Source organism: Oreochromis aureus, linkage group 3 (genome assembly GCF_013358895.1).
Source record: "Oreochromis aureus strain Israel breed Guangdong linkage group 3, ZZ_aureus, whole genome shotgun sequence".
Taxonomy (NCBI): Eukaryota; Metazoa; Chordata; class Actinopteri; order Cichliformes; family Cichlidae; genus Oreochromis; species Oreochromis aureus.
The window spans coordinates 100,796,315-100,807,090 of NC_052944.1; the positions used below are offsets into that span (position 1 = coordinate 100,796,315).

Genomic DNA, 10,776 nt, shown 5'->3' on the forward strand with positions numbered 1-10,776 from the left:
AAGTCTGATCAAAACATCCTGGATTTGATATATTTCATAAAATAAGCTGTGACAATGTCGTGTCTGCATACCGTACTGAGTGTTTAATGTTTCTTTTTCCTCTGACTGACCTTCATTCATCTTCTCTAAAATCAACCTTGCCACCTCCATCACACGGTCTGAATATGCCTTAATCATCACATCTACTGTTTTCAGTCTGTCTGCGTTCTCCAGCTGGCACTTATAGATGGTTGGGAAATCACCTCCAGGTTCATACTTCAGGTAAAAGTGGAAAAGCTTCAGCTCCTCCTCTCCCAAATTGTTCAACATTTCCAGCAGCTGCACTGGTAAGGCCTTCTCCATCTCTGATCTGTAAAATGAGAGCATGTGAATCACAGTCATGACATTTGATTTATTTTCGGCATCAACTCTGGTTCAGCATCTCCTGTTTACTTATTTAGGACATTTAAAGTGGACATGAAATGCTACATGTATAAAGGCTAATTTTTTTACCATTGAGCCCAGTTCTCAAAAACTGACATAGATGAAACTCTTTCTGTGAAGCTGGATTTAAGAAATAAGTGCTTAAAGTGAATGTTTTTAAAACGTGTTTATCGCCATCTTCTGTCAGTACTAAACGTGCCGTCACGTGGTTGGTTGGTTGGTTGGTTGTAGCTAATAGATATTTTATGTTAGCTAACTAGTGATAGAACCAATAACTCAGAGAAAAAAGGAAGTTCCAGCAGAGACACTAAAACACAGCTTTTTTTGTGTCTAAACAGACAAACATGAACTAAATGCAGTGAAGCTGCTGTTTGTCTGAGCGTAATCAAATGTCTGAGGGAGGTCAGTGCACAGGAAGTCTTTCCTCACTGTTAAGGCTGAACCCTCTCTGAATTGAGCAGCAGTTTCAGAAAGAGTTTTACAGTCGAACTTTTCTATCAGGAAGTGATCACAACTCTCCAAATGTCTCTGAATCCTGAAACCCTGAGAGAAAATCTGCTGTTCCAGCTTAGCTGCTGATCATGTTGTCAACATTTCAACCAGTGAAGGGAATAACGGCGTTATTAGTAAGTAATTAGTATCAGTAACGACTAATCTAACTAATTACTATTTCTATTGTTACAATGCCGTTACCGTTACTAACAAGAAAATGCGGTGTGGACGCGCTACTATTTTTCAGCACACAGAGGGTTGAAGCTGTCTTCAGCTTACCGGGAGCTAGGGGGAGGGCGAAACAATTGCACAAGTGCTGCTGATTGGCTGAGGAAGAATAAAGTAGTCATGGTAAACCAATCACATGACCAATTTAAGATGACCAGTTTTTATATTGTGTTGATATTCCCGTAAAACCAAAGTTATGATAAAAATATATGCAATGTTTTTTCGTTAATACTATCATCATGTTACTGTCTAAGCAAGCACTCTCTGCTTACGACCAAAAAAAGCCACTCCTTTCCTATTGGTGGCAAAATGTACCATGTCAACCAATCAAAAATGATATGGCAACAAGGCATTTGGTTGTTTAGGAAGAGGGGCAAGTAACCTTGTTGTTTGCAAAACTTGTGCATAAGTTTTTAAAATGTACAATTTCTATTTGCATTTCAAGTTAGTGATTCATTAAAAATGTTTGTGGTTTTTACAGTAAAAAATATAACTTTTTTAAACTCAGATTGCACGTTTTTTGTCTGACTTTAGATCAATTGTGCTAATACACTATGTTAAAATGAAGAAATAACTGTAAATTCAGACATGTGAGGTTGTGCTGAAAAGAATGATACCAAACAAGGCAAGATAAACAGTTTTTAAAGGTGAAATATAGAGGGAAAATCAAAAGTAGTCAAAAACGGCCAATTATACCCTGGACCCCAGAGGGTTAAACTTTTTTTTTTTTTAAGTATTGCAGTAGTTACTTTTCCTAGTAATTAGTTCCTTTCATAATATTGTAACTCAGTTACTAACTCAGCTACTCTTTTGAAAAAGTAACTATAAAATATATATTTATAAAATATATAAAAGTAACTTGCCCAACACTGGTCTTCACCAACTCCAGATGTTTTCAGCGTTTCATCACATCAGGAAAATTCTGGCAGCAAAAGCTGACTAAAGGCTGAAAATAGTCATGTTTATCTGTGAGCAGCATCAACTTCTAAACAACAGGAAACATCAGCAAGAATTTTTACATTAGCCCAAAAATGAAACTGTCCACCTACAGAGCTGCTAGCTCCATCTACAAACTGAACCACAGTAGTAATATACCTATACTTCCCCCCCACACACACACACACTTCCCCTTTCCCCCGCCCAACTTCCCCTTTCCCCCTGCGCGTCCATGTGAGTGCGTGTGCGCGTGAACGGACTTTGCACGTGCATGTGAGTTCAGGGGTCATATGGGTTTACATGTGTTTAATAGTGTTTTATTTAATGAAACCATTATGTGTTTTAATTAAACTGTTTTTAAAGGATTGTATAGGTCTTAGAGCTCTGTTATTTAGACATAGATGATTTAATTTAGCTAGTTTAGGAGCATTATACTTTTAATTTAACTAGTTAGGAGCATTTTACTTTTAATTTAACTAGTTAGGAGCATTTTGCTTTTTCTGTAGTGCTCTGAAACACACAGAGGCTAATAGTTTTTAAACAGAATACCACAGACAGCAGGTATTCCTTTAGAAATAAACTTTTCTTGTGACACTTCTAAAACTACATATTCTTAACTCTGCAACAGTTAGACAGAGGGGGTTACAGTTACGTCCCCAATAGCCATCCTTATCAAGAACACCCCAGCACACGCACATCCCAACTGTAGTTCCAAAGGTTTTTCACCTTTTCTTACACCCCCACACCTTTATCTCTACAGGCAGACAATTACACCTCCTAGTCACTACCTGTACCTCTATAGTTTTCACCTTTTTCATTACAAACTGCTCTTTTATCTTATCTTATCATGTCAGAGGTCAACTGAAACAAGCCCCACCTATATAAAAACGCCCTAATCAGACACCCTTACCCTTTCCTCACTACTTTACATCGACCCTTGAGAACATAACACTTCGTTCATCAGCACGGGCAGCAAACCTAACAGCGTTCTTTTTAACATGGACAACATATATGGTAAGTAAAACAAGACTATTAATGGATTCTTAAATTTATACACCAGTATATCATAAAACATTCAAACTGTTTTCTTTTCTAAACAAAAGCCTGATTTTTAGGAACTCGGCACAACGGGACACCATACGTTCCACTTACACAAGGTTTGTGTTTCTTCTTCTTTTTTAAAAACAGTCACCAGCTCACACAAAACCGTTTGTGCCTCATTGTTTTAGAACCAATCTTACCTGTTTCTCACATAGTAACATTAAAATGTGTATTTCTCTTTCTTTCTACAGGATCACAAAGCTATATAGGTCAAACTACACCTCTTAAAAACACAAGGTAAATACAGTGTTACACATGTTTTAAATATAAGGGTGTTTTGTTTAAACCTTGTATTAACTGTGCTTATCCCCCGGGCACAGGTTCAATAAGTTGTCCAGAAAAACCTGCAGAAGCGGGAGCAATAAGTCCAAGCCTTACGTTAGGTATGTATACAAGTCTCTATACATGACACTCAATTTAAAGGAAAAAAGGTTTTAAATATTTACAAATGTTCTAATACACCAGGCCTGAGACAGAGTACGCAGCGTGTCAAGAACCGGGGCCATCCGGAATAACACAGAACAAAGTGTGAGTATAGGCATAAATAAATCAGAAAGAGCCAAGCACATCCTGTTTTTGAAATGATACACTGTGTATATATACATATATATATTTATAATGTTTCTAACACCCGTATATCTCCACAGCGATCACACAACCCCTTACCACTATGGGCCCCATTAAGACCCCTTGATGTTTTTGGTATATTTACGCGATATTGAACTCCCAGAACAACAAGAAGAAAAACCACAACCTTTGGGCAACATCGGAGACTCGGAAGAATTCTTCATCACCGGACCACACATACCAGCGAGTGAGTGTCTGCCTAGTGATTTCAGCAATGTTTTTGAGTACAGTCTATCAGATTTCAATATAAATGACATACCCACCACGCCAGAATGTCTCAGAAACGACAACAGTGATTCAGACATAGGTTTTGAAGAAGGGTGCATAACAGACTCACAAATATCACAGGCATATGACGCATACTTAAATGCAGCAAAACCCCTCTTCTTTTGAACAGAGCCATTATGCTTCAAAAAATGATATATTATCTTTGATCGATGTCAAACTCAGCAAACATCAACAAGAAATAGCAGCTAAACTTAACCAAGATCAAGAAGCAGCACAGGGCAACTTGCAAGAAATAGCACGGGTTCTAACTAGTATCCAGCAGGCAATAAACAATACCTCAGGTTTATTACGTCTCATTAATACCACCATTCTAAATAGGTGACTTTTAAAATCCACATCATGGACCCACCCCGTAAATTATTCAAACACAATGATGGTACCTCCACTCGAGCTAAATGGTTTGACTTTGAGGCTTTTAACCAGGTGGCTGCACAATTAGTAAGCAATTGTCAAGTTTTGTATGCAACACTTAGTAGTCTTGCTGCAGCACGCAGTGGTGTGTCTAATGAGCGTCCTTGTCCAACTCATTCTGAACCCGTTGCTGACGATGCTGCTGATCATGCATCCGAAACACATCCGGATTTGACTGTTGCCACGGATGTTACTGTTGCAGGGACTGTTATTACTCAGGCTACCGATGATTGTCTTATTACCAAGCCTTCTTGCACCCCCGAAAGGGTGGGTGCACCCAGCGCACATGCTTATCTGGGTGCTGACGCTACTGTATCTGCAGCTGTTGCTGCTGACGCGTCACCACACAGCCCCTCAAACAATGCAAATTCCTTAAGTGCTAACCGTTCACAAACAGGTGCTGCAGTAGTCGAGCCCGTAGTTCAGTATGGGTCTGGCAGTCACAGTCAGCTTACACACTCAGAAATTAAAGTACAGAAATGTACCTATAGGGGTACAATGTCTTGTCACTGGGGTGGTACCCTCTAAGGTACCGTTCTGTACCCTAAACTGTGGGTACTGATTTGTACCCTTGTAATTTGTACCTTTTACACGTCAAACCTGTACTTTAAAGGGCAAAGTTGTACCCTTAGTATAAAGTACAAAAAAGAACACTTAAAAGGAGTACAAAAATGTCTTTCTAAAGGTTCAGTATCTACACACAGATTTCCTATATTTTTCCTCTCAAGATTTGAAAAATTGAAGATACAAAGTCAAAAATACTTGTCACATTTACCTTCTTAAATACATTGCTTAACTGTTACATACAAACTGTTATCAACAGAGTATGTGTCATAAGCTGCAACATCAATTTCCTGTCCAGGTTTTAGCAACGTCCATTCACTATCAACTCTAACACTGTATGAATGAAAATGGTTGTCATATAACAGAGGAATGAGAATTTTTCCACAAAAGATCCACATTGTGTCAATATTAAATATGTACTTAATTTGCCAGAACAGAGGAATCTTCTCTGAATGCAGTATATCAATGACAAACTCATCTCTTACACAGTATTTGACACTGTTCACAATTACTTCTGACACACGCTGGAAGGCTTTCTTAGCACTATCAACTTCAGAAAAGCCACAATAGACTGTCAGTGCTTGCAGTTCCAGTGGTAATGACAAAAATGGTGTAGTCACACTTTTTCCAAAAACATTTTCAAATTCACCAAGTAAACTTTTGTTAGAAAACTCCCAGCACTGTCTGAACTGATGTCTGTTGCTCAAAGTTGTAGCAATGTTCATAAAATTTCTACAATTGCAGGACAACGTTTTGAAATACTGGTGCTTACTTTCAAATCTCATACACCATAACAAATGTAGAGGGCCGAACATTTCAATCAGTCTTGCATAGTGGATTAAATAATTACACTTTGGTGTAATTACATCCCCAAATACACTTTTCAGTTTTGTGAGAAACTCACGGACAAGCAACTTCAACAATAAAATATTCTCTTTTCGCACTTTTTTAGCCATTACAATCTCTGTTATTTCACGACATAGAAGAAAAACATGCCAATATTTACAATTAGGTGGCACACGGTCTGCCATCAGAAATGGCAGCAATCTGAACAGGCACCACTTTTGAGATGCTGATCCAACAATACCAACACTCTGAAGTCTCTCTGATAACTGTACTGGTTTGTTTGTTTTGTCATTCTGACCAATGGGCATTTTTTGCAATTCTTCATTGATCTCTCTAATTGTAATATGCTTCTCAGTGTGGGCTTTACAAATCACTAGTTTCATAACTAGAGGAACTACACCTTCCAACAGATCATGCATTACATCAGGTGGTAAAGCTTGCGTAACACTGAAATAACTCAGTCTGTCAAAAGGACATGAACTATTTACACCATATATTGTTTTATCATCCGGAAATTCTTGGATTCGTGCAAGATGATACTGGTGAACCTCTGATGTTCTTAAAACAAAGCTTTCTTCCTCAAAGGATTGTTTCATATCTTCATAAGAAGCCATGCAATACCGACAAATTCTACCAGTGTTAAATGACATAGAAAAACCACCAATCATGTGAGCTGATAAATTATCACAAGATAAAGTTGCAAGAGCAGCATGAATAGTGTGTTCAGTTTTATCAATGGTAAAAGTAAAGCCATCAGTGGAAAGTTTTTCCAAATCATCAAGCAAAGGTTTAAGGATAACATGCCAACCACACCGCTTAACGAAAGAATAGCGTACCAATAACGCTAGATGAATGTGTCTCTGCTGAGAAGTGTACCTTTTGTCCAAATTACCTACAGTGTAATAAAAAGCACTAAGTTTGTGTTTGGATCGTTTAGATCCTAGGGGATTAAGTACTTCAAATTCATCCTCATAAAAATGGAGTCGCAGTGCATTTGGGTTATCCTTGAAGAATTGATGATGCCTGAAGATTTCTCCATCAGAGTAATCTGTTAGGAATTCATCAGTTTCCGAATTGCCACTTGAAAAAATGTGATCTTGTATGTCTTCATGAGAAAGATAATTTTTTAGCACCTTATCAACAGGCACGTATGAATACGAGCCAACTGTATGACCCACAGAGTCTCTTAATTTGCAATGAACAGGCTCTGTCATGTTGAGCTTTGATTTGCAATGTTCTTTGACCAAATAAGGAGATCGAATAGCTGTTGAAGCCTTCTCAAAAAATTCATTTGAATGCAGGACATTTTTAAGCTCTGGACACAAAGACACGTCAAGACCCATTTTTTCTAAATGATATGCTATAAAAGCATCGTAGTTCTCCTTGAAAAAACACATCAGAAAATTTACGTCTTCCACAATTTCTTCCTGAACAGAGACTGGTAAAGAATTTTTCTCTCTGCACTTAAGAATGAACTTGAAAAGATTGTCTCTGAAATTTATCAAAATTCATCCCAGGATGGAGGGGTTTCAATATTTTCAGTTATGTCATTTGCAAATTCATTTGGGTGTGGACTGACTACCTCCTGCTCATTTTCATCTAAGTCTTTATGGGGACACAACACCTGTTCTCTGTGTTTCCTATACACATGTCGTCTGAAAGATTCATATTTTTTGAAGGAAGAACAGCAGTCACTGAGTCCACAAGTTATATCAAAATTGGCATCATGGGAATGAATAAGTCCTATGTGCTGAATAAGCTTTGTCAAACTAAAGGTTCTTCTGCCACATTTGGAGCACTGATATGGCTGAGGCATGGTGGTCAATACAGAAGATTTATTTGTCTGGTGACTGTGATTGGCAGAGGCCGGTCCTCACCCTCATCTATTTTCACAATGTACTTTTGGAGAAAAATCAGGGTGTTCTTCAGATGTTTTGGGTAAGCAAGGTTGAAGACAAAATACAAGCAGAAAGAAGAGATGATTCCTTCAAAAATACACGAGGTTCTGCACACTTCACTGCCATCCAACTTCACAATGTTTGGAGCGCTTCTGGAGAACACTGGTTTCCAGTCTTCATGAAGTAGCTGAACAGTTGGATAGGGGGTTTTAGGATGAACCTTTGAAGTCAAAAGAGAAGGTAGAGGAAAGCAATATCTTAGTTTCTTACCAAAAGATACATTTGTTTTCCTTTTATATAGACTAAATATTTTAATACACACACCTCTCCAAGTATGACAAAGAGATCCAGTTTCTCCTTGAAGACGTATGGCAGGAATAAAAGTGCAGCCCTTGTGTCAAGATCTGCCAAAAAAAATAAAAAATAAAAACACAAGATCACCCATGCATTTTATCTGGCATTTCCAGTTACCTATAAAAATTATATAAAATGGAAGCCTTGAAGTTAAAAAAAAAAGCAAATACCTGGTAGGTCATCAGTGAGAGCCTCCTCTCTTGCATCAAGGTAGAGCTGGTAGAGTGGGGTTTTCCCTCGTGTAAGGTCAATCACCTTTGCTGCAACACATGAGAGCCCTTCACGAAATCGCTGGCTTACATTACCCGTTGTTGGTTGGATCCACCCGAGTTCGTTGCACAGCTACAAGTAAAAAATTCATTTTCAGTACAAAATAACAGTGTATGAAAATGAAATAATCTAAAGTTGATATTAATTATGTATGGTGCTGCATAATTATTTTTTTATAGAATTTAACAACAATACTGTAAGAAGTTACATGAACACACAAAAAAAGGAAAGAGGGACAGATGAAGAAAGCAAGGTCAAGGGCAAATAAAATTTACTACTATAAACATGTTAAATGTGACAGCTATTTTCAAGTTCAATTCAGCTTTCTGACTTACACCAGTAGGCATCCCTAAGAAGGGGTACACATCCTCCACAGGCATACCATCTGCAATTTCTTTTTGCCGCCAAGCAAACGTTTGCTGCATACGGTTATGAACCACCATGGTATCTGGTTGCATCTTCTGACATTGGCACTGTAAGACCTTTAAGTGGGCGTCTATGGATAATAAATCCTCTCCTTGGACGCATGGTCCCTTGAAAGAAAGCAAGAGTGAGAAGAGAAAGTCAAAACAGATTAGAAACCCAACATAAGACTAAATATACAATTAGAGCTGACACGATCTGTGCATCACAAAGAACTCGTATCGGTTAAAGTTAACCAATACCATGAACCAATATTTAAAATATGGAAACTCTGAAATAATTTCACATAAAATCTTAATTGTTAACTTGAAATTTTAGTTTTGGAGTCATATTTAAAATGTTTGTTTTTTTTTAATCTAGTTCACCCTCTTTTAGTGCCTTCCAATTAATAATTTTTTGTGAGGTAGAAGTATTAGCACTGGTACTTTGTATTAGCAAGCGCTCTAATCCAAGTATTGGTATTGTTTTGGTTTGAAAAAAGGGGTACAGTTGCATCCCTAATCCTTAGTTTTAGATGTAATAACAGATGCAAGAACATTTTATAGCTCAAGATGTCCCTCACACCAACCTGACAAACATTTCTCTGACTTGTTCGTTGACATTTATTAGGCTGCCCTCTCCTCGTAGAACCAAACTTCTCCTTACAACGCCTCACTGCCTCACTGTCGACTAGTGGTGCCCGCTCTGATTTGAATTTACGTCTCAAAGACATATGCCATGTGTGCTTGTTGAACAGAAACATAAGTTACTGTAAAAACAATCTACACAAAATACACCCAACAAAGAATCAGTAAGCATACTTCATACAAACCTACTGAGAGGCTACAGACTGTCTTACTAACAAAACAAGATCGAAAAAAGCTTCACTTTTACTTTGTAATCTTGAAGGAACCTTGTGCAAATTTTAAATTTAACTTACATAACCATTTCCCTCACGATGCTTGAGGAAAGGATACTTCATTACCAGCATCTTCACAGCTTGCACATATTCAGAATTTGTGGGATACCTGTAACATCAGAAGAAAAATAAGTGTTAGAGCAACTGCTGACAAACAAACTTTATCAAGTGTCAGTTATTGTTTCTTAGTAATGTAGCGTTTATTTTCAATATGACAGATTCAGCTTTTTCTAAAGCAACAAGCTAACATTACCCTGATTAACTTACATAGTATACTGTGCCACAGCTTCATATAGAACTCTGATTATTGTGTGTCTGTCCCTTGGATTTTTATGGCACGGTTCTTTGTTGTCCAGTTTTAGTTGCAGATTTTTGGGAAATCTTGGAATTTCAAAAGAGGCTGGCAGTCTCAAAGTATTTTCATTGCTGTGAAAACAGTTAAGTGTTTGTTTTTATTGTATGAATTGAAGTATAAAACACTACAGTAACAATACATATGGTAGAAACAATGATCATATTAACTAAATCCTAAAGGTGCATAACGGCCAACATGTATGCTTCAGACATACTAACTTCATTATAAATAAGAAAATACCTTATTGAAGTTGACGAAGTAGATGGTTGCCAGTCTTCTGGAGAGACAGTCTGTAGAGTCAGCGTCACTGAAGATTCCTTCATCCTTGACACAAATTGGTTGAATTTAACCTGCTTTTTGAAGGATCCTTGGAAAAGGTATGCAACCATAGTCTCAGTAAGACCGCAGTCAACTGTGTCACCATCAACCTCATTATTTATCACCACATTTTTACATGGGTAAAAACCGTATATCACACACATTAAAACCTTTTGTACAACTTCTTTCAGTTCAAAGAAATATTCTTTAAAAAAATCAGTAAATTAAATAAAATAAACCAAATTTTTAGAGTGAATCCTCTCGATATGCAAAGTTTTCATTTTTAAATTTAGATGTTTGTTTGGGACTACTGGACACAGGAGAGCAGAGTCTGAGCATGCTTT

The 10,776-nt window shown here is 37.5% G+C and overlaps 1 protein-coding gene across 3 annotated transcripts; it reads right to left on the reverse strand.

The window, feature by feature from the left end:
* Positions 1–4,958: 4,958 nt before the first annotated feature.
* Positions 4,959–10,559, reverse strand: LOC120437836. 3 transcript variants are annotated; one of them, XM_039608388.1, is made up of 8 exons: positions 10,355–10,559; positions 10,027–10,185; positions 9,781–9,868; positions 9,430–9,585; positions 8,774–8,971; positions 8,339–8,510; positions 8,139–8,218; positions 7,413–8,034 (listed from the first exon to the last, which is right to left on the reverse strand). In XM_039608388.1, the coding sequence occupies exons 1-8, from the start codon at positions 10,501–10,503 to the stop codon at positions 7,738–7,740; spliced, it is 1,299 nt and encodes a 432-aa protein (XP_039464322.1). In that variant the 5' UTR covers positions 10,504–10,559; the 3' UTR covers positions 7,413–7,737. The 3 variants fall into 3 exon arrangements, with proteins under 3 accessions (XP_039464321.1, XP_039464320.1, XP_039464322.1); XM_039608387.1 differs by lacking the exons at positions 10,027–10,185; positions 10,355–10,559 and having other exon boundaries at positions 4,959–8,034; positions 9,781–9,800; XM_039608386.1 differs by lacking the exons at positions 9,781–9,868; positions 10,027–10,185; positions 10,355–10,559 and having other exon boundaries at positions 4,959–8,034; positions 9,430–9,714.
* Positions 10,560–10,776: the final 217 nt, after the last annotated feature.